The 27,807-nt window shown below is 38.3% G+C and overlaps 2 protein-coding genes across 6 annotated transcripts in view; both read right to left on the bottom strand.

Moving 5' to 3' along the window:
- The window catches only part of PAPOLA (poly(A) polymerase alpha), a 43,947-nt gene extending 39,288 nt beyond the window's left edge, over positions 1-4,659 (bottom strand). For all 4 annotated transcript variants that reach the window (XM_063159997.1, XM_063159996.1, XM_063159995.1 and 1 more), the window contains exon 1: positions 4,537-4,659. In XM_063159997.1, coding sequence (XP_063016067.1) covers positions 4,537-4,544 — 8 coding nt within the window. In that variant the 5' untranslated portion in view covers positions 4,545-4,659. The remainder of the gene's footprint in view (positions 1-4,536) is intronic.
- Positions 4,660-5,310: 651 nt separating this feature from the next.
- AK7 (adenylate kinase 7) overlaps positions 5,311-27,807 on the bottom strand; it is a 29,672-nt gene continuing 7,175 nt past the window's right edge. The window contains exons 6-18 of one of the 2 annotated variants that reach the window (XM_063159998.1): positions 26,388-26,471; positions 25,746-25,834; positions 25,132-25,222; positions 22,479-22,556; positions 21,609-21,758; positions 20,048-20,176; positions 19,559-19,745; positions 17,022-17,150; positions 15,940-16,017; positions 15,079-15,276; positions 10,468-10,688; positions 8,209-8,367; positions 5,311-6,501 (exon numbers count right to left, since the gene is read on the bottom strand). In XM_063159998.1, coding sequence (XP_063016068.1) covers positions 6,451-6,501; positions 8,209-8,367; positions 10,468-10,688; positions 15,079-15,276; positions 15,940-16,017; positions 17,022-17,150; positions 19,559-19,745; positions 20,048-20,176; positions 21,609-21,758; positions 22,479-22,556; positions 25,132-25,222; positions 25,746-25,834; positions 26,388-26,471 — 1,644 coding nt within the window. In that variant the 3' untranslated portion in view covers positions 5,311-6,450. The remainder of the gene's footprint in view (positions 6,502-8,208; positions 8,368-10,467; positions 10,689-15,078; positions 15,277-15,939; positions 16,018-17,021; positions 17,151-19,558; positions 19,746-20,047; positions 20,177-21,608; positions 21,759-22,478; positions 22,557-25,131; positions 25,223-25,745; positions 25,835-26,387; positions 26,472-27,807) is intronic. The other variant, XM_063159999.1, reaches the window with a different exon arrangement.

Genomic DNA, 27,807 nt, shown 5'->3' on the forward strand with positions numbered 1-27,807 from the left:
CACTTGTTCTTCTTCTCTCCCTGTATTCCACATCCCTTCTAATAGTACTATTTTTAGTGCTATTTCTGTTGAGATTTTACATTTATCAAGAACAAAACACAGTTGCTGTCAGCACCACACTATCTAAATATTATGCTCCTGAAATTTGGGAAACATCACAAAAATAAAAGACAATACAAACAATTGAAATATTAAAAATACACAGCCTAATACTGAAAAAATCGTAACAATTTATATCCCCCCAAGTTTCAAACTCATCCAGATACTAAGACAAAGTACACAACTTAAGGATTCTCAATGATTATCTTCACTTCTCTATTTGCCTCTACTGCTTAGGTCAGCAACATGTACTCCTTTTTATTTGCTGATGAAGACACCCAAGTCAGATTCCTGGAACAATACTGGTCATCACACCATCTGGTTAACCAGCTGGAGCTAAATCATGGAGCTCAAGCTCCACTGTGTCCAGATTCAGACAAACTCTGCTGAGGAGTTTTGCTTCATTTTAAATTTCCTTCAGCAATGAGTGACTGGCAATTCAGAGTGAAGATTCCAACTTAATGCTTACATCATCACTCCACACGAAGTTTCAAAAATCTAGGCAGGAAACACCAATGAAGTCTGTGCAAATCAGTTACTGGGAATATGTGTTTCAAATGGTTAAGACAATAGAGCTGTCCCCCCAAATAAAAGTTTCAACATCTAGCAGAATATTAGTGGACCATTCAGGCCATGAATTATGTCCTCAACTGTCAGTATGAGGCGTTCAAAACAAACACTGGCTTGAACACAGGCACTGGAGCAATTGCAGGTAACAGGGGTACAGAAGAGGCTCACCTATGGCAGAAGCTCATTCACAGACATTCTGCCAACCTTGGACACTCTCCTGAGCTCTCTGGCTCTTCTGTTCACACAGAAGAACAAGAAAGGCAGCGTGAGCAAACAAAAATCCAATCCACAATCCATCTCACTAACACAGCTGAAGGAGAAGTTTCTCAAGTTTAAAGAAAAGAAAGGGCTAATGAACTGCACAGGCAGCAGTTGAACCAAAAACTATTTTTATGGCTATATGGGAGACAAAAAACTCAAGAGTAATTTAAGAAATTCAGTAAGGCTGAATCAAAAGATAACAGGGACTATAAACTAAGAACTAGGAATCTCACAAAGCATTTCACTGTTAGGAGATTAATTTGTCTCAGTGGTGAAATCTGCTCAGCCCAAAATAACTGGGTTTCCCAGTTCTGTGCAGTACTTTTACACTAACAGGTATAATCTCAGTCCTTTTTTAGAGTGATACTGGAAGACTGAAAGCTACTGCAAAACCATATATCCTTGCATCTAATCCTCAGCACACATTTTTGTATTAATTGCTTCTCAGTTAAGAAAGCTATCACTTTATGTTATAGCAAACTATTCCTCTAAAGTCAGTCCACTGCTCTCCAAAGTTAAGAATAATTTAATTCCTTTACTAACAGCCTATAAAATTCTCAACTCCCTCTGCCCAGAAACACTACTTATCCATTCCCAGTCAGCACAAGGCATTTTAAATGCAATGCTGTATTTCCAGCATGTAAACTGACAGTCTCTAATGAAAAGTGAAGAAAACAATGACTTTGCCTATGTCTACAGCAAAGTCCAGTGAAAGAGAAAATGAGAAGTCTTACTTCAAAAGTGAGAATCAGCTTGACTGTCCACTGGAAAGAATAACTCTTAATGACAATCCAAAACTCTAATATAGAAGTTAGCAATACTAATAATACTTAAAATGTATAGATCTTATGGCACTTTTAAAATGTTCATGTATTTGCCTCAAAGCACTTTTCCACTTCTGGTAACAGAATAAAACAAAACATTTCCAAAGTGTTTTGCCATGAATTCAGCACACACAGACATTCAGCACCTTACCAAGAAACAGATTCATGTTGTCTCTATTTGGAGGGTTAGAAAGCCCCAGGTTACATGAAAAGAGCAAATCATCGCTCTCATAAACACAGCTCCACCTTCACTGAGTCAGAAGCCTTTCTGTATAAGCCCCAGATCCAACCAAAACACATGAACAGCTTAGTGAATTCATCCTTCCCTGGTATCTTATGTTTCAGATAATGCACAGGACCATTCCATACCTAACCATGCACTCAAATCTATCTTTATGACAGGGGAAATGGTCATCCTTGTTTCTAATCAGCTTTTCTGAAAAGACTTCTTCCTCATACAGCTCCTAGCGCTCCCCACATGAGAATTCTAACAAAAAGTCATTAAAGTTTCTAAAATAAATTTTAATATTTAAAAAAATACTGAAGGCTTCTGTAAATGCCAGATATCAGCATCAGCAGTCTTACTATTGATGTACCACGTACAGGGAGAATTTGATTGGTTTTCTACTTTTGTTAATAAGTGCAATATGAACACTGCTGAACTCTGGAGAACCCGGAACTCCAAGTCAAGAATGACAACCTCTGGTTGTATAAGAAATAAGATTTGACAAGGCCTGTCAATTGTAAACACCAGGGCTGAAAACGCAGTTTGAACAACATATTGAAAAGTCAGGCAAAAAAAAAAAAAAAAAAAAAAAAAAGAAAAAAGAACATTTTGTCACCATGAAAGTTTGGCAGTAACATAGGGTTATTCTACTTTCACTCAACAAGATTATCGTCCAGAAGACAGAATCAACTGTCTGGAAAGAATTACAGAGGAAAAATCTTCCCAAGCTGCCTCTTTCTCTTCTCTAAAGTCAGAGGCTTCACTTCACAAACTCAAGAATTAGCATTACCAGCATTTCTACTTAGTGGCATTATAATACTCACTTTAAAGTCTTGACTGGATGACACCAAGTCAACAATGTCAAACATACAAATGACAGAACAAATGCATAAACTGAAAAAGGCCCATTTTTGCTAACTACAATAAATCTCCTGTACTAGTTAAGTTGCCAAATAATGTTTACACTGAAAATAGAAATAACTTGGTGCCACTGTAACTATGTACTGTTATTTAAGTGTTTCTAGTTAAAGTATCGCAGACACCTACATCAAGAGAAATTATCAAATCATTCCAAAATTTTCAAAATTGAAGATGGCTGTTATTACAACACATAAAAGTAGCCCAAACTTTTATATGTTGTTACTAAGCCTTTGGAATTTATGTAGTCACAACACAATAAGCTAAGAATGAAAGCAAGTGGAATAAATACCCTCCCATTTTCCTGAGGCTGAAAAGCCTAACCAACTTCAAAAGCTGACTTCTGGTAACTTTTCATTGCCATAATTAACATGCGCAAAACTCACCTATAAAGACACTGGCGCTTCGTTATACAACCATTAGAACCTACTCAGCATAACCATTTTCCTTCCTGCATTCACCCACTGGTTCCTTCCCTGCCATAAACCCTCTCAGATAAGTTTCTATCATGTCATCCACCCCATGACTAACTTTCAGACTGAATTAACAAGCACAACAGACAACCCTGGTTATTCGCCACTTAAAAGTTGATATATTTTTAACCACAGTGAATAATCCCAAATTGTAACAGTGAGAGAAAGAGCGTGGAATCACAAACTCTTTAAATTTCTCCTTCAACGAAAAAAAAACCCCACCACACAAACAAAAAACCAAATAAACAGACCAACCGAGCAAAATACATAAACATGCCTTATTCTGAAAAGTCACTTGATAACCTACACATCACTGTTTCCCTCGATCTCTATAGCGTAATAAAATACTAAGATTGTGAACTTCAGAACTGAGGAGCTTTAAGTTTTGTCGTCTCAATCGGAATTCGTAAAAGCGTCAGCGATGAGGGACGGGGAAAAAAAAAAAAAAAAGGAAGCGAAAAAAAAAGCCAGAGGTAAAAGAAAAAAATCAGCGAACAAACTGGGCTGAATAAGGTCACACTTGGTTATTCCCGACGGCCAGCAGGGTCACGGCACGGCCCGGGCAGCGCACAGGCGCCGCGGCTGCCGGCGGCGGGCGGGAGGGACGCGCGGGCCCGTCCGCCGGCCGGGGGCGCTGCCCGGAGCCGCCGGGAGCGGGGGGTTCCAAGGGCAGCACGCCGGGCTCGGGGAGCCCCCCGGAAGCAGCGGCCCGGGGTCTCCTGCCCGGAACGGGGATAAACTGCCCGCGTGCTCACAGCGGGAGAGACCTCACGGGGCTGGGGGAAAGCGCTTCACCCTTAGCGGCCGGGGCGAGCGAGGGAAAACATGCGGGTCTCGCCCCTCCGTGCGCCCTGAGCCAGCAGCGGCGAGCGGAGGCCGCCGCACGCGTTCCCCCCGCCCCGTACGCTGCCGCTGCGAGATCGCGAAAGCGGCGACAACAAGGCAAAAGCCGTGTCGCTATCAGCTCCGGGGCTCGCACGGTGGGGGGCGAGAAAGCGTGGAGCTCCGGCGGCGCGGGCAGCAGCGCCAGGGCCGCACACTGCGGCAGCGGAAGCGCCCGGGCCGAGGGGACCGCGCGGGGGAAGGGCCCGGGCATGTGGGGAGCGCCGGGCCCGGGCCGGCACAACGCGAGCCCCGAGCGCGCCCCGCGAGCTCCCGGACTTACAACGGCATCGTCTCTCCGGCCCCTCCTCCTCCTCCTCCGCCGCCGCCGCCACCACCGCCGCCGCGTCGTCCCCTTCTTCCTCCTCTTCTTCCTCCTCACCCACCGCTGCCGCCTGAGGACCGGTCACTCGTCCCGCGGAGCGGCGGGAGCCGCGACCATGGCACGGGCCGGGGCCAGGCCCCGGGAGCGGAGGGAGCGGCTGTGCCGGGCCCGGCCGCCGCCGCCGCTTCACTCGCCTCTTCCCCTCCGGCCTTCTAACATGGCGCCCGGACGCTACCACAGCAACGTCCCGGGGCGGGGGGGCCCTGACGCAGCGCTGCGAACACCCCCGCACGGCGCGCACGCTCGCCCGGCCGCGCGTGCGCAGAGGGAGGCGGGGCCGCGGGGCACGCTGGGGAGTGTAGTCGCGGTGGCGCCTGCAGCGGCGCCGGCCGAGGTTTGAAAACAAAGCGCCAACGGCCGCGGGGCGGCGCGTGCGCGGGGCCGGGCGGGACGGGAGCGGCTCGGCTCGGCTCGCCTCGGCTCGGCTCGGCTCGGCTCTCCCCGCCCCGGCACCGCAGAGTCTCGGAGAGCCGGCCCGGCGCTCTGGGCTCGGAAGGGGCTCGTTCAAAGGCAGCCCCGTGCGTGGCTTGGGCTGCCCCCGTCGGGCTCACTGAGCATTCGTGCCCTGCGCAAAGCAAAGCGAACGGATTGAAAGAGTTGTTCTTGAAACATCTGCCTGGAGTAGCCTGCATAAACTTTCAGAATATTATAAAAAAAGTCACACTCTTTATAGATTAGTTCAAAACTTTATTGTTAGAAAAGTCAGTGCATTACAGTAACTCTAGCGAAAACCTTGTTTGCCCTCTCTTTTTAAGTGTCATCTTTATTCTGAAAAATAGCACTTTCAAACTAAAAAAAGTGTCAAAAGCTACCGATTATTTTATCTTCAACTGCTTCACAGGACAAATGGTGACTTTGGCTGACAGCATATAGGACGTATAGATCACAAAAATATGTGTTTCTTTAGAGTAGGAGATACTGGATCTGAATTCTATTCCCAACTTGTCTAACTATGAAAACAGATGAAATAAGATACTCTACAAAAAGACGAATATATCTGAATAAAAACATCAGGCATTAACTCATCTAAAATTCTGATACTCAAAGACAATATAAATGTCAAATGTTTCTATATCACTATTCTTTCAGCTCTTCCACTTTTCCCCCCTTCCTTTTGCACAAAGGGTCCTTGCCTTCTGTTTTGACAAAATCCTGTATTTGTTTTACACTAAGTATGCAATCCCTTCGATCTCAGTCAGCACAGATATGGTTCCTGTGACAGCTGGATGAAGTCAGCAAAACTGAGAAGGACAGCCATGTGCTGAAAACTCTTCAAGAATCTCTAAAAAATATCTATCTAGTGTTGAATGCTGAAGATCATTAAATGAGTTCTACAGCCATGTGTTTGATACCAAAGTAAAGCACAGGTTTTATGACATACCTGTGTTGGTAACCTGTTTACCAGTCAATCTTCAGAGAAGCACAAGAAGACTGTATTGTGTGAATTTTTGCCTCTTGGTAACTAGGAGGGGAAATAAGAGAGTTTGCTGCTTCTATTTATTTCCTTTTTCAGTAGAAATACTTTTCTTTTTTTAATAAAAGTTTTTCTCAGGCTAGCTGCCTACATTCACTAAGGATTAGGAAAATAATATATGGATGTGTAAATGTATCAATCAATACATACAGCAAATGGAATGTTGTAGAAGAGGATTAAAAATCCAGTACAAAATAGTAATAAAGTATGATAAATAAAAATGAAGATTGCATAGTAAGCCTAAACAAAAATAACATGAGAAACTAAGTCTTTTTTTATCTAAAATGTATTAGGAATTTTCTCCCTTTTTGTTTCACAATTCCTGTTGCAGCTAGGATTTAACGTTTATTCCAGTCAATATCAGGACTGTTCTTGAAGAGATATTCTGCCTGTAAACAGAAGAGTTTCAAAACTACAATTATTTTCACATCTCCAACTTCAAAATATATGCAAAATAACAAAGATATAGTGGATAACATTGCTTTAAACAACACTGCAGAACGTATTAAATGTAGCTTATGGCAGAAAATGTCTCTATGTGAGAGAAAACTCTTTCCCCCAAAGACTATCCAAAATACCACCGACCTCACTCACACTCTTCATAGCAGTCACTGTTTCTAGCGTGGGCAAGAGAAGGAAGTGAGCCATTTATAACAGTTTTGTCACTCCAAGGAAAGGTCTAGGGAGTACCCTAGAACCTGATTTCTAGACCCACTGATCCTGATCTTTAAAAGCTATTCAGTTATGAGGGAAGATCTACAGCTACAGGTAGCTATCACTCACCAGCAGGCAAAAAGAAAACATTCCTGAGTGCCTGAAGTTGAATTGTAACACAACTGCCTTCATTTCAATCTTTTGTTTGATTTATAAAATCCTGTTTCAGCTTGTAAACAGCTTGGTCAGGACGTGCAGGCAGAACAGCAGCACAGCAATAATGTTACACCACCTGGATTCCTGTCTGAATGCAATGACCTGACCCTGCTTGCAGCCCGAAGTTGAGCTGGATACTGTCCTGAGGTCATTTGCAACTGGAATTAGTCTGTGAATGTCCTACAGGATTTTTTCCTTTATTTATGTGTGTATTGTGAAGGGAATTACCAAAGAGCTTGCATTTACCATTCTGACAACGTGTTCAGTTGTGCCAGGGGGTGGGGGTAGCGGGGGAGAGTGATGTCCTGCTTTCTGAAGAGTTAAAAATTTAAAATCATTTGAAAGTAAGCATAAGTAGCTAGAATTTTTATGCTGCAGGTTGAACTTTATCTGAACCATATGGTTATGTTTTTAAGTCAAAGATGGATTGCAGTGAAACCTGGCACTAACAATCTGAACATTAATAATAGAATAGACAAAGATGCAGCTTAAACATTACTTAAAAATTAATAGCTGGGGTAGACAGCCCATAGATCATGGTATATGAACCGTAACAACCACATGATTGTAACAACCAGGACCAACCAAAAGCCCACTGAAACCGACCTAACAGGGTGTGGACGTGACCCTTTAGCAAACCCTTGGTAACAGAGAGCAAACCAATGAAGGGCAACCAGACCTCAGAGCCTCATAGAGCTCTTGGTCCCATGAGGGATGTCCTGTGAGGGATGGGGAGTCTGGATTGTAACGATGTAATTGCTCAGGGATTTCTTTATTTGTGGACCCTCTTTTGAGGCACCTAACTCCAGCTATCAGATATCATAACAGGTTCATTGGCACAAATCAGTCTAGTGGAAATGAAAGCCTAATGTAAAACAGTTCTTTAACTTGTAGTCCTCTATGGCACAGCAGAATTGTCAGGGTACATAAGATGTGCAAAGTGCACATACTAAGGGGAAACAGATTCTGGTAGTGATTTTTGTCCTATTACTGTTTAACTACACTGGATCCTTCCCTTGATACACAGTATCAGCTGATCCCATGAGGAGTAGTTCCTGGGTTTTAATTTTCACTATAATTGCTGGTCACCAGAACTGCAGGTTCTAATAACTAATTAGTTACTGTCCTGCAAGTGAGGAGGAAATTTAAGTCCTTTCATTAATAGAGATTATTTGGTCTATATGAGTATTCAAAAATATTTATGAAATAAAACATAATCACCTTACCAGAAAATTGACTGGGTCATCAGGCCTGATCCTACAACATTCATTTATGCCTTGCATAAGTGTTGGCATGACATGCTTCATTAAATAGTTTCGTAGTGGAATAGACTGGGCCTCCAATAACTCTTGTTCCTGTTTTTTCACTTCCTCCTGCTGTTTAATCTACAATTAATAAAGAAAAAATATGTTTATAAAATCAATCAAATAACATTTGGCTAAATAATAGTGCTGGTCTAGAGGGAAAAAATAGTTTTAGAAGCTGTGGACAGAACTTTAAAGAACAAGCTGACAGTAATAATTATTAACTGTCTATTATATTTAGAGCACACAACACACTGAGGGTACAGAATTTAACATAATCAGGACTGACATAATCTCTTTACTAAAACGATTTTATTTTTTTCCTTAACACCTAAAAGGAGGTTTAGTCTCAAGTCTTCCAGTGGTCCTGTTCCCATAAGGTATTTGGCAAAACAGTTGAAATACACTGTAGCACTTCAAAAATTAGTACTATTGCAAAACACGGGTGGTTTCTTGAGGCTTATTTTAACTGGAGGGAAGGAGAATATTTTTACTCAGTAGAGAGCCCTGGCTTTCTAATTTTTTAATTTGTTAATTGTGTTGAGTTTGTTTCTCTTTGGTTCCCTTTATTTGTTTTATTTGTATTTCATTAATGTTTTTGAGGGGCTTGAGAGTCAAATAAACTAAACTAGTCACTAAAACCACAGTGAAATACATCTGTTTCAACCAGCTAAATTTATTTCTGAATTCAGGTTAAATCAAATAATATTTTTACACTCAAAAAGTAAGAGGGATGAGGGAATATAACTGCTGCAAGCTTTTCTTCCTTCCATTCAATAGCACTTAGTAGCATGCATACTTGCAGCAGCTTTTGCCAGGAGATTTCTGCAACTCATTTTCATTGTCCTCTCTTCACTCATTTTATTCATCAGTAGCCTGAGTCATATAGAGATACAGCAAACAGATGATACTCTGAAGACTGCTTTTCTATACTCGAGGCATAACACAAAAGCAATATTCAGATAAAACAGATACACCAATTTTTACCTTATTCACACAATTCAGGAGTGCTATTGAATAAATCTTGCAAGTGGTCTTTGGCCACTACTCGGAGACAGCAGCTAATTTACAGCGTCAAGGGCAAATGAACAGTTGCTTAGATCTGATCATAACCTTAAACACACGTTTTATCTAACCCTACTTCAGCTTTGATTAATGCAGTTTGCACTTTTAAAGGTAGATGGCTTGGATTGAATCTAGCTAAATTGTGTTAGCTATTCTTAAGAACTTCACAGGGTACAAAATGCTGTTTAATGCTGAATGAAGCTGTAAACAATCAGATGTTAGAAAACCCTTATATATGAGCCAACATCAGAGGAATGTAAATCTTTCTTTAATTGTCAGTAATTTCAGCATATTATTACCCAATAGATGTGTATGGGCATTGAAATATAAGAAAAGGACTTCTCCTAGGAAGGATTAGTTTGTTTTTAAATAACTCTAGAAGAAGACAATAGACTTGCCTTCTGGTGAAACGGCCTGACTTTGGGTGTGAACAGGAACATTCTTACAGTACCAATTTCAGGTCATTTAACGAAACTGTCCTTGGGTGTGGAAAGGTAAATAAGGAAAAAGCATCACGAGCAAGTCTTCTGGGGTCAGCTAGCCTATATACCAAGTACTTATTAGATTATTAGCAAACAAAAACCATCCTTCAGACTGCGTCAGGTAGTCCTTACCAAACCGAGTACTCAGCTCTTACACACGTTCTTGCAGGCTCAGAAACCTTTCTGCAGTGTAGGCTGGAAGATTGGGTCAGTGTTGAGCTAAAAATCTAGTTTGATAATTAAGACTTAGTCAGGTGCTTAGAAGTAAACTGAGCAAATACAAAAGTCTTGTTCGACTTGGTAAGTAAAGTCTCCGCTGATTGTAGTAGATATTTATAAATGGTAAAATAGAAGAGCTACAGCACAGCAGCAACAAGAGTACTATAAAAGTGTTTTAAAGACATGCTGATACCAAAATGCACAAAAATGCTATGTCTGTAATAAAAAAAGCATATTATGTAAGATGGGCTTTGAAATGCACTGTGGAGATAGCCTAACCCAAACCTAAATTAGGATACAAGGAACAAGAGAATTTATGCTACATTTCCCAAGTGTATTTACATAACAGATTACTTGAAGTCATCTAAAACACATAAATAATAATGTTTTCAAAAAAAAAAAAGTATTAACCTACCCACTCTTCCCATCTCTCCTTTCTTTCTTCCCTTTCCTTATCTTCTTTACGCTCTTGTTCAGCTTTTTCTTTAGCTTCTTTGGCAAGCTGTTCCTCAGCTGCCTGGCGTTGCAAAACCTCCTTTTCTTCATCTGTCAAACCATAATTCCGAGGTTCTCCAACTTCCTTGATGATCTTTGATACAGCAAGTCTGTTTTCAAAATCTTCATATACAGCTACATCTTTTAAATAATACAAGAGAGAACCATTTCAAGGTTTTGTCAACTATCCTCAAGTATTATGCAAGGCCTAAAAATATATTGTGTTCATGTTATTTGAATTTTAAAGTAAAAGATGTTGTTTTCAATCGCTTATAAATGTCAACTTTTTGTTACATAGAATGAAGTTTTCTAAATCTGATTTTCTTTACCAGTTTCATCTGAAATACTTTGCCTTTTAAGCTGATGTAAGGAAGAAACATACTAAAATAAATTTTACAACAATTGTTTAACCATTGAAGCTTGCCCAGGTTTTGAACCCAAAAAAGAGGTCAACTACCATATCTGAGAGATGTTCCTGGCACCAATCTTATGTCTTCTCCAGATGCACAAAACCATCAGTTTTCTCCTTTTCTCCTCCCTGAATGCTACACAATAGGTTGTTAGGATGTGGCACAAACTCCGATGGTTTCACTCATACAGATTTACAAATACACAGACCTTTCTCCAGTCAATATCTTACTGTGTTATATTTACAAAACAAATTTTTAGCTTCATGTAGGAACACAAGGACAGAACAAGACCTTCTCTTTCATTTATTCCTTCTCTACTTCTAATTGCTGGAAGTTACTTGCACAATAAACTTGACAAGAAAAAAGAAAAAATACAGAAGAATGAAGACTTTCTCCAGGGCTCCCTAGTTTCTGTATGCATTCAGTGTGTGGAGGCAGAAACAGTACAGGAATGTACATGGAAAAGAGGAAAAGTGGTTGTTTGAAGGGAGAGAATACTGAGATAAAGTATTTGTTCAGGGGCAGGAAATGGAAGGTGTAAAAGCACAGAAGTGGGTAAGGAGACATGCAGATGGAGGGGAAAAGAAGAATCATAATACAGAATTTAGATGAGAAATCAGTCACCCCAGCTCCACAGCTCTTTAGGAAGCTTTTTTCCCAGTTCTTTCTAATCACCAATTCAGGCAAATCAGTCTCTCAAATACTAATACCATTTTTCTAAGAGTTAAATTGTTTTTGATTTGGACCTCAAATCCAAAGTCTGAGCATGAATTGAGGAGGAAACTAACATAATTCTATGTGATAAAGCTTATTTTACAGCTTCTTCTTTCAAAACTCAGGAATTGCATTCCTGAAGTATTCCGAATTAAAGCAATACATTTGCTATAGCAAGCAGCCCATCATTCCGACAATTTTAGCTGCACCTGGACATACAAATTACAATGAAAATCACTTTTCTTGTCATTTAAAGTATTGCTAAGAATGGTTTCAATGTTGAATTTGAGGTCTCAAAGACTGCATCTTTTTCTTGGATGGCCACAGAAGGGTACAAGGTTCATTTTACAGCAATCAGAATTAGCTACATTTATCCTAAAAAACTAATTCAATTTAAATGAGAAATGAAGTTAGCACTGATGCTAGCTGAGAGGAAAGATCACTGGAGAAGGAGTTCACAAATTAATGTCTTTAAAGGGATTGCTGTTGTAACTTTAACATGCCTTTTTGTATAAGATTTAACATGCCTGTCAACATTCCCAGTTTGCAAATGAGAAAAATGAGCCACAAGATAACCAACTTGCAGTCTTCATATAGTGAGTCATCAAAGCAAAGTGGAGTTTCCAGAATCTTGAAGCCCACTCCTTTGTACTAATCATATTTCAGACTCAGAAAAAATAATAATCATAAAAATGATACATAAAACCATGTTACAATTTTTTTAATTTAAAGTGGAAAAAAACATTCATTATTTTGAAACAACATTTAACAAATCACAGGCACAATTTTTAACAACTTTGGAATATAACTGAGCAAGCAGTTGGGTCTCTGCTAAAATCCATTGCTACTTAATTCTGTGCATCTGAAAATCCAGCTGGAACATCGACTAGAATGGAGGGGTTAATGGCTGAGTTATCTTTGTGATCTGTTCCTACCATTTTACAGCAGAAGCAACACACCTGCATGCCTCCATGGGTAACAACCAGGAATGTGAACATGGGTAAGGAGACACTTCTGAGATAAACAGGACGTAAAGATGATGCTCATTTGAACAGGAAAACCAATGCTATACACCCAACATGAAAACCATCTGGATTGTCACAGTTGTGATACTGCAATAACTAAAATCAGTAGGCAAGTGAGTTTCTGTATTTGGAATGGGTTACAGTTGAATAATAATCTTGAGGCATAATTCTTTGACAGCGCCTCTACTTGCATATCTGGAAGTGTATAAGCTAGGAATATGACCAGTTGGTGACACCAGACCTTAATATTTACCATTTCATACATTTACTTGTAGAATTTCCTCAATTCTAAAATAATTACACTAACTCACTATTTTCTCCCACTACTACACTTCCTAACAACACTTATATCTTATTATTTTCAAAATAATCTCCATGACTGACAATAAATAAAAATCTTGGAAAATCACTTGTGGCTAGGTGGTTGGACAATTAACTTTTCACAATTCATCTCAAATAGACATTGCAAGTATCAGCAGTTTGATTTTAGCTGCAGAGGTCTCGCCCCTCTTTGTTTCCTTTCCTCCTCTCCCCCCTAAAACCCACCTTTTCTTTAGAATGCTGTCACTCTGATCTCACTGGCATGAATAATCAGATTATAGCTAAGATTTCCCAGTGATCACAATTTTCTAGATAGTATGTAGGGAAGACAAATTTTCTCTCATACAGGTATAGTGCAAAACAGATTCAGTCTCAGGCTTCCACTTTTGATTTCTAGTAATTTTCTTAAATGCTTCTTAATTTACAGATTACCCACATGTTGTCATGGGGTTGCAAAATGTGGAAAACGTAAATTTTTTTTTAAAGAAATTATGTACTTTGATGTTTCATCTTTGCATACTTTCAAGCTTGATCAACAAGAAGGAAGGTTTAACCCATGAAACCGACAGCAAGCTCTAAATGATGTCCAGGTGTTACAAAAACAAATTACTTGTTCCTTGAATTACCTTGTTAAGGTGTAGGCCTGAACAAGACTCAATGATCTCAGACCAATGAGCCATTAACAAACTGGGGAAGAAGCATGTACCACTGATAGTGGACACAAAGAGTGCAACGTTTGCAGGCCATAAGGGCATTTGGCAGAACGCCCAAGGAAGAAAAGAATAAAGCCAACTGAGAAATTGTGCTGAAATCAGCTCCAGCTGGGTGAAAGTTAATGCCAGCAGTAAGGAAATCACAACCACCAATATATTCAAGGACCACCAACACAAAAAACCCACTGACCCAAAAGAAGAGTAACACTGAGCATAGGAAGCAAGAGAATAATTACCCAATAGAAGAATACTAATTAATAAGAGAACTATGTAATATTTAGCCAATAAACACTAATCCCTTGGTTTGGTAAAATGTATAAATAGTCAAAAGTTTTGACAGTAGTGTTGGAAAAGAAATGAAATTTAGCAAAATATTTAATTACAGTGAGTTGTGTGTGAACTGGTTTGTTAAAAAGTAGTTTTGTAGCCGTTGAAAGTGTGTTGGGTTTTGTGTGTAACCTAGCAGGTAGTCTTAGGGATTTAATAAATAATTAAACTAGTGCAGGAAAGTAAGAATGCTAACCTGTCTGGAGGCAGCAGACAATGCTCTTAGAATAAGATAAGCAGAGGATTAATGATCTTGTTTGTGAACCAAGGAATGTATCACAAGGGGTCTGTGACCAGGCAAGGGGAACAGGGAACTGTTTCTTAGAGACTAGGCAAGGGGAACGGGGAACTGTTTCTTGGAGACTTTGTTGTGAATCGCATGTATAAGAGGGAAGCACCCATACGTGAATTTGGGGGCTCGGGTTTTTGGGACGTGAGTCCCCCAGCATCCCGGGCCCTTCATAAAGCACCCACAACCCGAGTTTCGTGTCATTTATCAATCGGGCAACAGTAGGAGCATTTGATTTGTGGACTACCACCCAGCACAGAGGTTAGCACAACTCTGAAATCAACAATCAATGCCTCTCTTCAGGGTGTAATTATTAGTTTTTTGCCCACCAGGTAACAAATCCAATTTTTGAGGACAACAATAGCATCAGTGGATAAATCTAAAGAAAAAAAAAATATAAGGAACCATGATGTATATGTCCATGAAAATGTACTCTTACACATATGTGAAAGGATACCAGTACAAAGATCTGTAAACTAAGTCACAAAATTATTCTAATAATTAAAATTACAAAAATGAACAACTAACAATGCAAATTTTACAAACAGGTTAACAGTAAAAGAATATTTTTGCAGGTATATAATTATGTGCTTGTTGTATATGTATTCTGCAATGTTAATAAAAATATTATTTATATATGGATACTTACTATTTGATTTTTGCAAGTGTTACATTTGTAAGAACAAAAATTTTTTTATTCATGTTATATCTACTAATTTTATTATTCCTTACCAACAAACTGAGGATGTATTTCAAGTTCATCAAAATAGTTGAGAACTGTCACATCATCAGCATTTATCTTGCGGAAGTGTTTCAGAGCTTCCAGGAACTGCTCCTCAGTATATTGAGTTCCAGCAACTTCACTCTCTGAAAGTTGTATTATTCTGTTTATAAGGAATTCATCAGATGCCATCAAAGAAAAAATAAATTCTGTGAAGAAGAACATATTGTTTGAATATATACAAAATTTCCAAAGGAATCAAGCAAAAACAGCAGGATAAAGCAATTTCTACATAGATTAAATCCACTCTATTTTAATTCTCAGCATAACCAATGCATTACATTTTTATTCCATTAAGCTGCTGTAATCACAACAAGACAGCCACTACTGTTGTTATCAGCCAACAGTTGGTGGCATTTTCACAAAAAAACACAAACAAACAAACAACCCAGAAACTGAACCAAACCCTTCCTTTTAATTAAGAAAAACTTCTTCAACAAAAAGGTGGCCAAGCATTGGAATAGGCTGTTGGAGAAGTTGAGATGACTGAGTCACCATCCCCAGAGGTATTTGAGAGATGTGACACTTAAGGACATGGTTTAGTGGTGGACTTGGAAGTGCAAGATTTAGGGTTTGACTTGATGCTCTTAGTGGTCTTTTCCAACCTAAATGATTCTATGATTAATTGTTCACTTTTAAATATGAGGGCAGCAGCATTACATGAAATAGATTTTTTTTTTTAAGTTAAATTAAACAGGGACAGATGGAGTAATATTTTAGACTTCTTGTTGGTGGCAGCAATTTTTCATCAGTTTATTTAATTAGAAAATTAAACTACTCAGTTTATTTATAACGAAATCTATTGAACTTACCAGGTATGATTATTTGATTAAATTTAGGCATTTTGCCTGCTGCTTGTTCCTCTTCTTCTTCTCCTTCTTCCTCTTCCACTAAAACAAAAGTAAGAAATAATTGACATTTTCATTTGAAGCAACAATATCACTTTATTTGCTAAAAATTTGCCAAGTAAAACACAGGTTTGCCAATATCCAAATTTTAATAACAATTGGAAATTAATTTAACCTTGACACCAGTTTAGAGAATTCAGTAAGTAATTCATGTTGCCAGGCACCCCAGAATTGTACCTTGGGACACTAGTAGTTTGCCTATACCACAGATGTATCTACATGCACATACAATTTTTAAACCTGTCCAATTTTAAAACTGCTGTCTTATCTTTGGCCTCTCCTCCTGCCCAATAAATTATTCTGCAAAAAATAGAGACAAGGCTCAGAACAATGAGTAGAAATATTTTACAACTCTGTTAAAATGGTTTTTGCTACTAAGGGTCTGCTTTTATGAATAGTCAGTAAAACTGCCTGTAAAGTACCAGCTGAGCATGACCATTTGCAGAACAGCATACTAAGCTGAACAAGACTATTCTTCTGTACCTTCAAACCTCAGTTATAATTTAAACATGAAGATGATTCTTGGTCTTAATGTATAGACAGTGCTTGCTCACAATTTGAAATGTATGTATCTACAATAGCTTACCTAATAAATACACTGTAATTTGGCTCACAAAATATGTAGTGGTGCACTGGCTGGATCCCCTCATTCAGTAGCCCTTAAACATTATGAAGAAATTCTTCTACAGAGCCTGCTTAATTGGAGCTGGACAAGAGAGCATCCTCCATGCTTGTGCACTTACTTTTTACATTACCAGGAAAGATAGTCTAAAAATTATCTTGTGCATAAATTAAATAAGGTGCATTACAGTCTTTCTTACATTCTAATAATCACACATCACAAAACTTAGTTTTGTATCTTGCACTGCAGTCTTTACAGTGCTGATGCACTCAAGTAGTATGGCTCTGAGAACAACAATGATAATGACAACATCAGCAGCAATAAAAACAAAAGCAGCAACAAAACCAAATCAAGCAGTACACACCTCTAAAAAGCTCCATTGCCTCTTCATAGGTCTCTGGGAACCCATCTAAAACATATCCCTGATTCCTACAAGGCATGGACATGAGCTTGTCCTTCATAATTTTAAGGATATACTCATCACCTAGTTTCCCTAAGACAAAGAAGGTTAATAGGTGCATAGTTTATAGAAACAAGAGATCTGAAATTATTTTACTAACATTTAATACATTTTCCTTCTACTTAGACCCTAAAAAGTTAAATATTTTGAGTTACTATTTGTATATTATGCATTGTCAGCAATCTATGGAATATTAAAATGTAGATATAAAATAAAATTACCTTTGTGTTTACAAGGATATAAACATTAGTCCTTACTGATCTAAACATGAAGTTAGTTTTGTTTTGAATGCTACAATCAGATTTTTATAGAGGCAGTAAAGAAATATTTAGAGAAAAAAAGTCATGAGAAAGCAATAATTTTCTATTTTCATTTTACAGTAAGACTTAAAGATAGTCTTCCAAAAAAGACATGAGGTAGGTTTTACAAGTTTCATTTTCAGACAGGTTGTGATATGAATGAGTTTATTTACCTGTCCTACGTTGCCGAGAAAATACGTAGGAGGAAAGTCAAGTTTGACCTGAAATTTTGTCCTTTTGGTTCTTACTTTATTTCGCTTTGACTATTAAAAGTCTTAGATATTTATAAACCATTCTAATCATAAAAGTATGTAACTATTTTTAAAGACATTGTTATTTTAAACAACACATCAAATCATGCAGAAGAGATGCTGCCATAGGTCTCATTACTGATGTTTCCAGGTGTGTGAGAAGTTCATTTCTTTGCAGATACACAAGATCTAAATCAGCTAAACCCTTAGCAACAGATCACATTTTTATGGGGGATCACTTTATATCACATGGAAAACGTTAAACACTAAGACCAAAACTACATGGCATTATTAATATACAAATGGTAACTAATATTTTTCAGCAAGGAACCTTTTTTCAATGTTTTACAAATTCTTTCCATGCTTCAATAAGCAGTATTTACTTTTTAATGATGTATGAGGTTCTTAATAACCCCCACAATTTCATATTAGCGTGCACTTGTTTTTACTAAACTACTTTTATTATTGCAAGTTTGACAAAGGTATATTTCACCAGCTTTTTACTTTATGTTATAGAAATGTTATACTCTCTGCTCTGAGAAGAAAACATGACATTATTAAAAAATTCTGAAGTAGAAAAAGGAAAGTGCTATGATTAAAGAGGCACTAAAATATTTTTAAAATATGTCACTTTTAATATAGAAGGTGTATTGTTGGATTGGGTTTGTGTGGACAGGTTTTGTTAGCCAGGGGACTTACAGAGGTGACTTCTCTGAGAAGCTGGTAGAAGCTTCCCCCATGTATGACAGAGCCAATGCCAGATGGCTCCAAGATGGATCTTCTGCTGAACAAATTTAAGCCAATCAGGGATGGTAGTAATGCCTCTGTGACCAAATATCTATGTAGGGAAAAAGTCATTGTGCAGAAATAAAAAGTGGCCAGGGAAGACAGAAGTGAGAATCTGTGAGAGAAACCTGTCTGCAGACACCCAGGTCAGTGCAGAACTAGGGGAGGAGGTGCCTCAGGTGCCAAAGCAAAGATCCACCTGCAGGCTGTGGTACAGCCCAGGGTGAGCAGGCTGACACCATGCAGCCCATGGAGGTCCAGGGGAGAGCTGGGATCCACCTACAGCCCATGGAGAGGCCCACTCAGAGCAGGTGGATGTCTAAGGAGTCTGTGACCCCATGGGAAGCCCACAATGGAGCAGGCTCCTGTCAGGACCTGCACACCCATGGAGAGAGGAGCCCCCTCTAGAGCAGGTTTGGTGCCTGGACTTGGGATCATGTGGGGGACCCGAGCTGGAGCAGCCTGAAGGACTGCATCCTGTGGAAGGGACCACAATGGAGCAGCCTGGGCCTGAAGGACTGCATCCTGTGGGAGGGCCCACAATGGAGCAGCCTGGGCCTGAAGGGCCGCATCCTGTGGAAGGGAGCCTCAATGGAGCAGTTCATAAAAAGCTGTAGTCCATGGGAAGGGCTCATGCTGGAGAACTTTGTGGACGACTGTCTGCTGTGTGAGGGACCCCAAACTGGAGCAGGGAAAAGACTCCTCTCCCTGAGGAGGAATCAGCAGCAGAAACAACATGTGATGAACTGGCCATAACCCCTATTCTCTGTCTCCATGTGCTGCTGGTGGCAGGAAGCAGAGAATCATGAATAAAGTTAAATTCTGGAGAGAAGAGAGGGGTGGGTTCTCTGATTTTGACTGGCAATACATTTAAGTAATTTCCCCAAGTTAGGTCTGTTTTGCCCATGACAGTACTCTGTTTGTGATCTCTCCCTTCTTTATCTCAACTCATAAACACTTCATTGTATTTCCTCTCTCTTGTCCAGTTGATTCTTGATTTTAATAGGAACTAAAAGTCTAGAACACAAATTTATTTCTTAATTTCCATTTGCATAGGGTTGCACTAGCCTACCTGAATCCCATCATCATACTTTGTATTTCCTACCTTTATTCTGCTGCATGTTTTCTTTTATTGCATCTAATAATTCCTTTGCTTCTTCTATATTTTCACCCTCTTCCTCCTCCTCCTCCTCTACAAGCTTTTCTCCTTCTCCTTCTCCTTCTCTTTCTCCTTCTCCTTCTCCTTCTACTTCACTTTCCACCCTGACAGGTTCTTTAGCCACAATTTGCTCCTGATGACAAGAACAGAAATATGCGTTGGCTCAGAAATTCTGTAACCAAATTTACTTTACACACAGATGTAATAAAAGAAAAAAATAAATAATTCCTTTCATGTGTGTTCATGAACAGTGAGATACTGAGCAACTTCCATTCTCTAAAAAGATTTCAGTGCAAATGCCAGAGATGATCAATATGTTGAAAGATAGATATTTCCATTCTCAAATAATGGATTATAAGTAAATTTTAAATGCTGCCACACATCTTAAAATCTGAGAAATTAAAATAACAGGAATATTAGAAAACAGCAACACACCAGATCTGCAATTTTTTCAGAAATGGCATCATTTGTGCTAACATAATGGAGTTTGTAGTGCTTGCAGAGCTCCTTAGCAATGGTAGATTTGCCAGAGCCGGGAGGACCATGAATGTAAACTTTGAGAGGCTGGAAAAAAGGATAAAGACATGACATTATTCAAACAGCACATATGCTTCTATGTAAAAGCAGCAATATTTTTAATATGACTAATAGGAAATAGCAATTGTGCTTAAAACTAAAAGGATATTTTTGTCTTATTTATTTATTTCTTGTTGAATATCTCCACTATCACCCACAGGTCTCAAGTAACATAGTTACTTGGATGATGAAATTTACTGTTGGAGAAAAAGCATGCTTCTATTTAGTAGACTTACAGACCAATTTGTTGTGGCTAGTTAATGTTTGAATAATCCAAAGAGATGAAACACAATCCCACAGATAGGATGCAGCGAATTTTGGAATGTCTCTATTTTCCAATTGAGATAGAGTTGCTGTCATCAAAATTATTATTTTGACCTCAAAAATTCCAGATCCATCACAATCTTAAGTAATGTCTCATTTCAGCCTACCTAGCCTGAGGATGCGTAAGCACAATTAGGATCCCAGTATGCACTTTTTAAATATGTTATGCAATAAACTCATAATCATACCTAATTAAGTGTGTATCTTAATTTAGTAAATCTGACAGTACAGACTCTGCAATAGAGTAGTGACAGAGACAGTCTAGCTAGCCTTACTTCTCCTTGCTACCTGGTATGTTCTGTTTTTTTAGTTAGATGGATTTGTTCTGCGATGCAATAGTTTAACCCAAACACAGATCTGATCATTCTTTCAGAGCTATGAAGGGACTTTCAGTAAATAACTTTTAACAATAGCATCTTTATCTTTTTTACATGCCCTGAACTCTTATTCAAAGTTTGAACCAGATATAGACATGCTAAACAGCTTTATTGATACTTGGATGTAAACAGACATTTTTCTGCACCTTTCAGTAACCTATACATCTGAATACAGAAGTTCTAAATATCAAGATAAATAACATAGGAAATAATGAAGTTGCACAGTAAATTACACTACAGAGCAGGGTAAAATGAAGGCTATATTGCATTGGAATATCCACACTCACTGAATATATAAAGGGCACAAAATACTCACCTAACTATTAACTATTATAAAAAAAATAAATAAAAGATACACTTATTATATTCCTGAGGCAAAATATACCAAGAGTACCATATACTGCATAAAGAAACTAGCTTCAGAATAGCAGCTTTCCATCATTAAGCTAATTTGTATTTACAGAATTTCAGTTTTAGGCATAAAGGAAATAAAACTCAGTCTTCTTTTTTTTTCTTTTGCCTCTTATTTAAAGAGGCAAAAAAAGAGCCTTTTATTTAAATCTTCAATTTAATTTTAAGTTTTTATGTTCGCTTATTTTGCATCTATATCCATCTTCTATGTATTTTTACTTAATTAATTTAATACTTGTGTTTATATAACCATTTTTATTGGGAATAAAGAGAGAAGAGCAGTTTAAAATACTATACCAGAGCATTACCAGTAATCCTCGAGCTTGCTTGTATTCCAAGACAACTTGAGCAATGTTATCTATCAGTCCTGTCTCAGCAAACCAGTTAATGTTGAAATTCTCTTTCAAATAAAGAGATTCCATTCGCAGGTTCACAAACAACATATCCAGTTGCATTTGCTGGAGGAACAAAGCTACATTTATGTACAGACTTAAGCTATGCATGTTAAAAGAACAGCTGGAGCAAGAGACTAGAATGGATGGGGAGAATAGAAAGAATAAAAGCATTGGGAAAGAAGGTTTACATACAAAACAGAACAGATATTTAAGCTTTTAAAAAATATTAATTTTTAATGTATGATTGTATTTGAGTGTTCTCAAATTAGAACATGCAAAACTAAACAATTTTCTGTGCAATGAAAAGTTTTCATGTAACTGCAAGGAATCCCCACTTTTGTAAATTTATCAAGTGCCATCTTAAAACTTTTCTTTAACATTTTCTTTATTTCTGGTATGAACAGTTTCTTCCAGATAAATAGATGAATACAACATAATTTATATATTCTGTGTTCATCAGCCTTAGTAGCACTGCATTATTAACCTTTTTTTAAATTTTTATCATTTTAGAGCCCTCCCATATGCTAAGGGGAACAGTGATATCAGAGCTTCAGTGTTTTATTTTTTAAATGAGGCTGTAACTCTTCAAAAGTCTGTGTTTTATGATGGCTAGATTTTATTTATTTATTTTCCAAATTTAAACTCACTTTAAATATTTTTAGGCATATTTTGGGGCTAATTTTTTCTGCTCAAATAAAGAAAAAAGAAATTAAATATTTCATTGTATCATACTTTTAAGTTTAAATACTTTTCTGAAGAAATAAAAGAAAGCAAATTACTGACTGTTAGCTCTTTGCTCAGGAATGCATTTTCTTTAGGAACCTTCTCAATTTTTCCTGGTCCAATATTTTTACTGATACACTGTCAGAAAAACAAACAAATAAACAAATAAAGCAAAAGCCACATCAGAACCACTTAGGAAATCAGATTCTTAGGAAAAAAAATGAACAGAATTTCTGTGGATAAAAGATGTGCTGTAAATTTTATGTTACGCTGTGCCTGGAAAATCAGGATACTGATTTGAAATAGATGTAAGAACAATACATTTGTGCCTTGAAAATCAGGATACTGATTGAAATAGATCTAAGAATAATATATTAACTTTAATGTTTTAGTATTGAATAGCTTTTCATTGCTAAGTAACACTTCTTCCTTACTACCTGCAATTAAAAAAAAATCAAAACACCAAAACAAAAACAAGCAAACAAACAAACAAAAAAACCCACAGAAAACTTTATAATGCTCTTAAATATATGAATAAATTCCTAGTGCTTCATATGTATTTGGAGATATTTATTTTCCCAGCACTTTTACTTCAGGTTCCTTCAGGTTCTTCATTAACAATTGGGAAGGGTTTTCAGATCAATGCTACTGATAACTCTCCGCATATCATTTGCATTTCATCATTAGACAGAAATTGTTAGTTACTCCTATGGACGTTTAGAATAGATTTAAATCACACTAAATTCCATAAAATCTGTGCAGAGCATTTGTGTAGACTATTGTCAGAGACTGAAATACTACACTTTATGACTTAAACATTTTCATGAAGGACTTTTGCCTATTGCAGCAAAAACTGTTTTACAAAGGCTGCGAAGACCACCACACCCTGAATGGGGCTCTGGCTGAGGCCCCGGACTGCTCGCTGATGAAGATAAGATAAAGTAACAATTTAGGAATGCATTCACAGAGCACAAGCCTAACACCTTCTGAGGAGTGACCCAGCCCAGGGCTATCAGCTGCCAGGCTGCTCACAGACCCTCTCACCTAAAGGTGTGGGAGGGAGGAGACTTTTTGGGGGTGTAGCGCAAAAGCCTCTGGTGAGAGGCAGTGACCGCCCTTCCTCCACTGTGCACACCGTTCAGCTGACAGGCCCTTCACTCCGAGAAAAGCTTATCCACAGCAGAAGGGGTGTCATGGCCCATCAAAGGCCCCCCAAAGGGGTCCCCAGACCCTGCACCAGAGCACTGCAGCATGATGCAACAGATCCGCAGTGTTGCAAGGGACAGTGTCAAACTGGCCCCTGCAAGGGGGACACGTGGGCATTCCCACCTGCCCAAAGCCTGCATTAACCCGCTGGATTCTACAGGCTTCTGTGTGGTGGCCCTCACCACCAGAGGAAGTCCAGATGGACGGGAGCAACGGGACGTCATTGGGACCTTTGGATGGGTGATATGCTTCCACCTAGCTCCTTCCCTTCCCTTCCCTTCCCTTCCCTTCCCTTCCCTTCCCTTCCCTTCCCTTCCCTTCCCTTCCCTTCCCTTCCCTTCCCTTCCCTTCCCTTCCCTTCCCTTCCCTTCCCTTCCCTTCCCTTCCCTTCCCTTCCCTTCCCTTCCCTTCCTCTTTGCCTCTTTTACTATAAAATAAAATATATCAAATTTTTGGCACCAACATCTAACCTCATTTGCTTTTAATCATGTTTTTGGGATACATTTTGAACCTTCAAACCTCCCAAACCTTTCCATTTTTTACACAGAGACTTAGTTTTCTTTGCTCTTCTGGGTTTAAACTGGACCGTAACAACATCAGATCAAATAATCCAGCATTCTGGCTTCAATGATGTCACTTAGTGGACACCCAGCGAAGATAAGCATGGAAAAGGCATATGTGATACGCGTTCCAAACTCTCTTCTAATCTTCAGCTATTTTCAACTAGAACTCTCAAGGTGTTTCTTTCCCATGCACCTTTCCAGTCTTCCCCGGGCTGGTACAGCTCCCTGCCAAGAGAAGCCTCTGTAGCACCCTCTCCACTGGCAACTTCCCGTCCCCAAGAGCTGTCCACTTACCCCTGTCCTCTATTTGACATTTCTAAACACCCTCATACTTATGAAAGGACACCAACCACTCTCCTTGGGATGCCTCCCTGGACCAAGGCACAGGTTTCATCTTCTAGTGAGCTCCCTGTTTCATTAAATTCTCTTTGATACAACAGCAACAACAACAACAAAAGGGCTTTATGTAACATTTGCTCAATCTACATGAGCAAGTGTCCTATGAGCTGACTCTCACTATCACAGTGTACTGTTTAGCAGTGTCATTCAGACTACTTCTAGATTTAATTTCAAAACTCTTGGAAAAACAAGATATCTTCCACAATGTGAAGGGAAACACATGGTAAAGACTCAGTATCTAATCACAGTTCTGTGAATCTCATAACAATTCTCCATAACTTTCGTAGGTAAAAATTTTATTAAAGTTAATGATAATAATGCAAAAATTAGTTCTGCAAGATCAAGTAAACTACTTCATTTAAAGGACAGAAGTCTTAGAGGATTTCAAAGTAATCTTTCATGTAATTTACTACTCAGGATAATTCAGGAAGACCTAGGAATGTCTACTTCAGTAAAACACATAGCTTTAAAGCCTTACATAGATATACTAAAAAACAACAACAACAAAAAAAATTAAAATATCATGCTTTTATCAACTCTCTTACCTTTATTAATTCTCGAAGCGTGTGCATCGATGCATCTACTCCAAGTACATACTGAAAGGCTGGCTTGAGTTCTGCTACATTTTGCAACACTCTGAAACATAGCAAGTACAGCCCGAGCTGGAACTTGGAGAAGCATCCAGGGCTCTCCTTGTTAAAGGCAGTTCATGAAACAGCACCAAGAGTCTGAAAATTCTTGCAGAACATTTCAGAGCATGACATTTTCACACATATTTCACTTAATAAAGAAGCACAGCTACACATTTTATTTGGAAGGAAGTTAAAAGAATAAAAAGCTATATCTGTGCAAGATGTTGTCTTAGTCTGCTGCTGAGTCCACAATCCATTTCCAGTTCTGTGCAGTTAACTGGAATCACACTGTGGACTGAGTATGACTCGTCATTTATTAAAAGCAAAGCACCAGTGCAACAGTCAGATAAGGATTCCAGAAAGCACATCTGCTTCTAGAGAAACTGAAGGCTCTCTATGACTCAGTTAAAAGGGCCCAAAAGTGACCTTAAACCAATCCACCCCATTTAAAAGCCTCAGTACTCTCTAGTGGATTTGTCATCTAGCTAGGTATCAATTTATTGCTCAGAGAATTTTTTTCCCCTTACATTGCTAAATCACGAACATGAATGGTTGGAATAATATTCTTGCCATCTCCAAAAACAGGTATTGCAGGAGTCTCACCAAGCCAACACATCTGAAAATCAGAGAATAAAGTGATAAAAAAAAGGGGTTACTTTTAACTAGAGCTTAAAAATGAACATTTGATTACAAGGCAAATCTGTATGTTCAAGATTTAAAGTTCAGTTTATTGAATAATTAATAGAACTGCAGTAAAGGAGACCATTCTTGAGCAGTACTGATTGCCAAACTACTAAAAGCAAAAGGGTTTTTTTAAAGACCATTCTTTAATCTTGGCAAATATTACTTTTTATCACCCTAAGAAAAAAAAATAGACTGTTGAATAGAAAGACATTTCCCTGGATTCCATTTACATGACAGACATGTTCTCACTGGAAAGTACATATGGAGATACTGTTCAAAAACTAGAGAAATATCTAAGAAAAAATAGAGCCAAAAAAAGGAAAAACACTTCCACTGTAGTTAAAATGTTTCAAAAGGATCAAATAAACAGTTCTGCTCATGAAAGCATTGAACTTATGATGCCAAGGCTGCTAAAAATGAATTCAATTTCAGTGCAGTTTGCCCCAAGAAATTAAATGATCCTTCAAATGTAGTTGGATGTCTACCTTAAAAAAGTAGTGAAAGAGTCCTTCCTCAGCTCCGTATTGATGTCCTGAGGCAACGACATAAGTTGAAAACTTTTTTTTGTTCTGTAAAGTGAAATCAGCAAAAAGTTTTCATTAAAATCTGGGACTGCAATTGGGATACAAGTTTACACTGACTCTTGAATACATGTACACTAAATACACAAAGTGTGCAAACTGTATCACTTCCAAGTTGTAACTACATCAATTGTTGCATATCCTGTAGCTTCCTGAGTCATATTATTATTACTTCCTTCAAGAAAAGCTGTCTACAGCTGTCTTCAAAAAAAAAATGTCTACATTTGAACAAAGATTATAAGACTAAAATAAAATTAAGAGGTAAACTTTGGAAGTTATGTAAATCAATTGAATGAACAGGATAACTCATGCTTCTACTTCCTATTTTCAAGAAAAAATAACTCTGAAATTCATTACAACTATTTTATTCAATGCATTTTATTTGCATTTGTCTGTCTAAAGGAGCAGAAATGCTGGATTAATGATTTTACAATTTCTTTACTTTCATTTTGATACACCATTACAAAAAAAAAAAAATCTTTGAACTATTTAAATGGTTTGCTAACCACACATCATGATTAACCCACAAATTTTTGGCTGATCTGTGTAATGTCATAAAATTGCCTGTCTGTTACTGTTTGTATCAATGGTGAGGATGGTTATATGAAAATAAAAGATTTTTAAATCATCGTAAAGGAAAAAAGTTTTCAAATAATTTTTTTAATTGGTCACTTTAAAAATTTTTAAGAAGAAACAAAATTATTAAATAATTCTCATATTGTAAATATCCTAGGCATTATACATCTTCATCATAAAATGAAAAGAACCTGCCTTTATCACAGTGGGAATATATGTGCAGATTTGGGATCTATAATTTTTTTTTGGGTGGGGGGAGAATGGACCTTTTGTTGGCATCTTTATAATATTTTAGAAACAGAAAAATAAGGCAGGTCTTAGCCAATCTTTGATTATATAAGCAAAGCACCATGTAACTCAATGACAAGTTGCAAAGTCAGTGTGTTGTACCTATTTGGCTTTATCTATACACTTAGAAAGTGAAACTTTGTCATAAAAACTACTTCAACTAAACTGAATTCAACAGCTTAGTTAAATTAATTAGTTAACAGTTATTAATCATGAGAAACACTAAAATTAGAAGACATTACAGATAGCAGAAGAGCTTCCACACTGTAAAGACAGCTGCCTTTTTCAAACACTGCTAGGGCCACAGGAGGACTTTGCCATGGGATGAGCACAGAAGGGAGCTACAGCAGAATATCTCTAACTCCAGGCATGGCAGGGGCTGATCTGGCTAGTATGTCCTGGTTAACACATCTGGACAAAAATTCCCACTGTGGCCAACAGCGTCATGAAGCAGCTGTTC

The sequence above is a fragment of the Melospiza melodia genome, chromosome 6 (assembly GCF_035770615.1).
Source record: "Melospiza melodia melodia isolate bMelMel2 chromosome 6, bMelMel2.pri, whole genome shotgun sequence".
NCBI classification, from domain to species: domain Eukaryota; kingdom Metazoa; phylum Chordata; class Aves; order Passeriformes; family Passerellidae; genus Melospiza; species Melospiza melodia.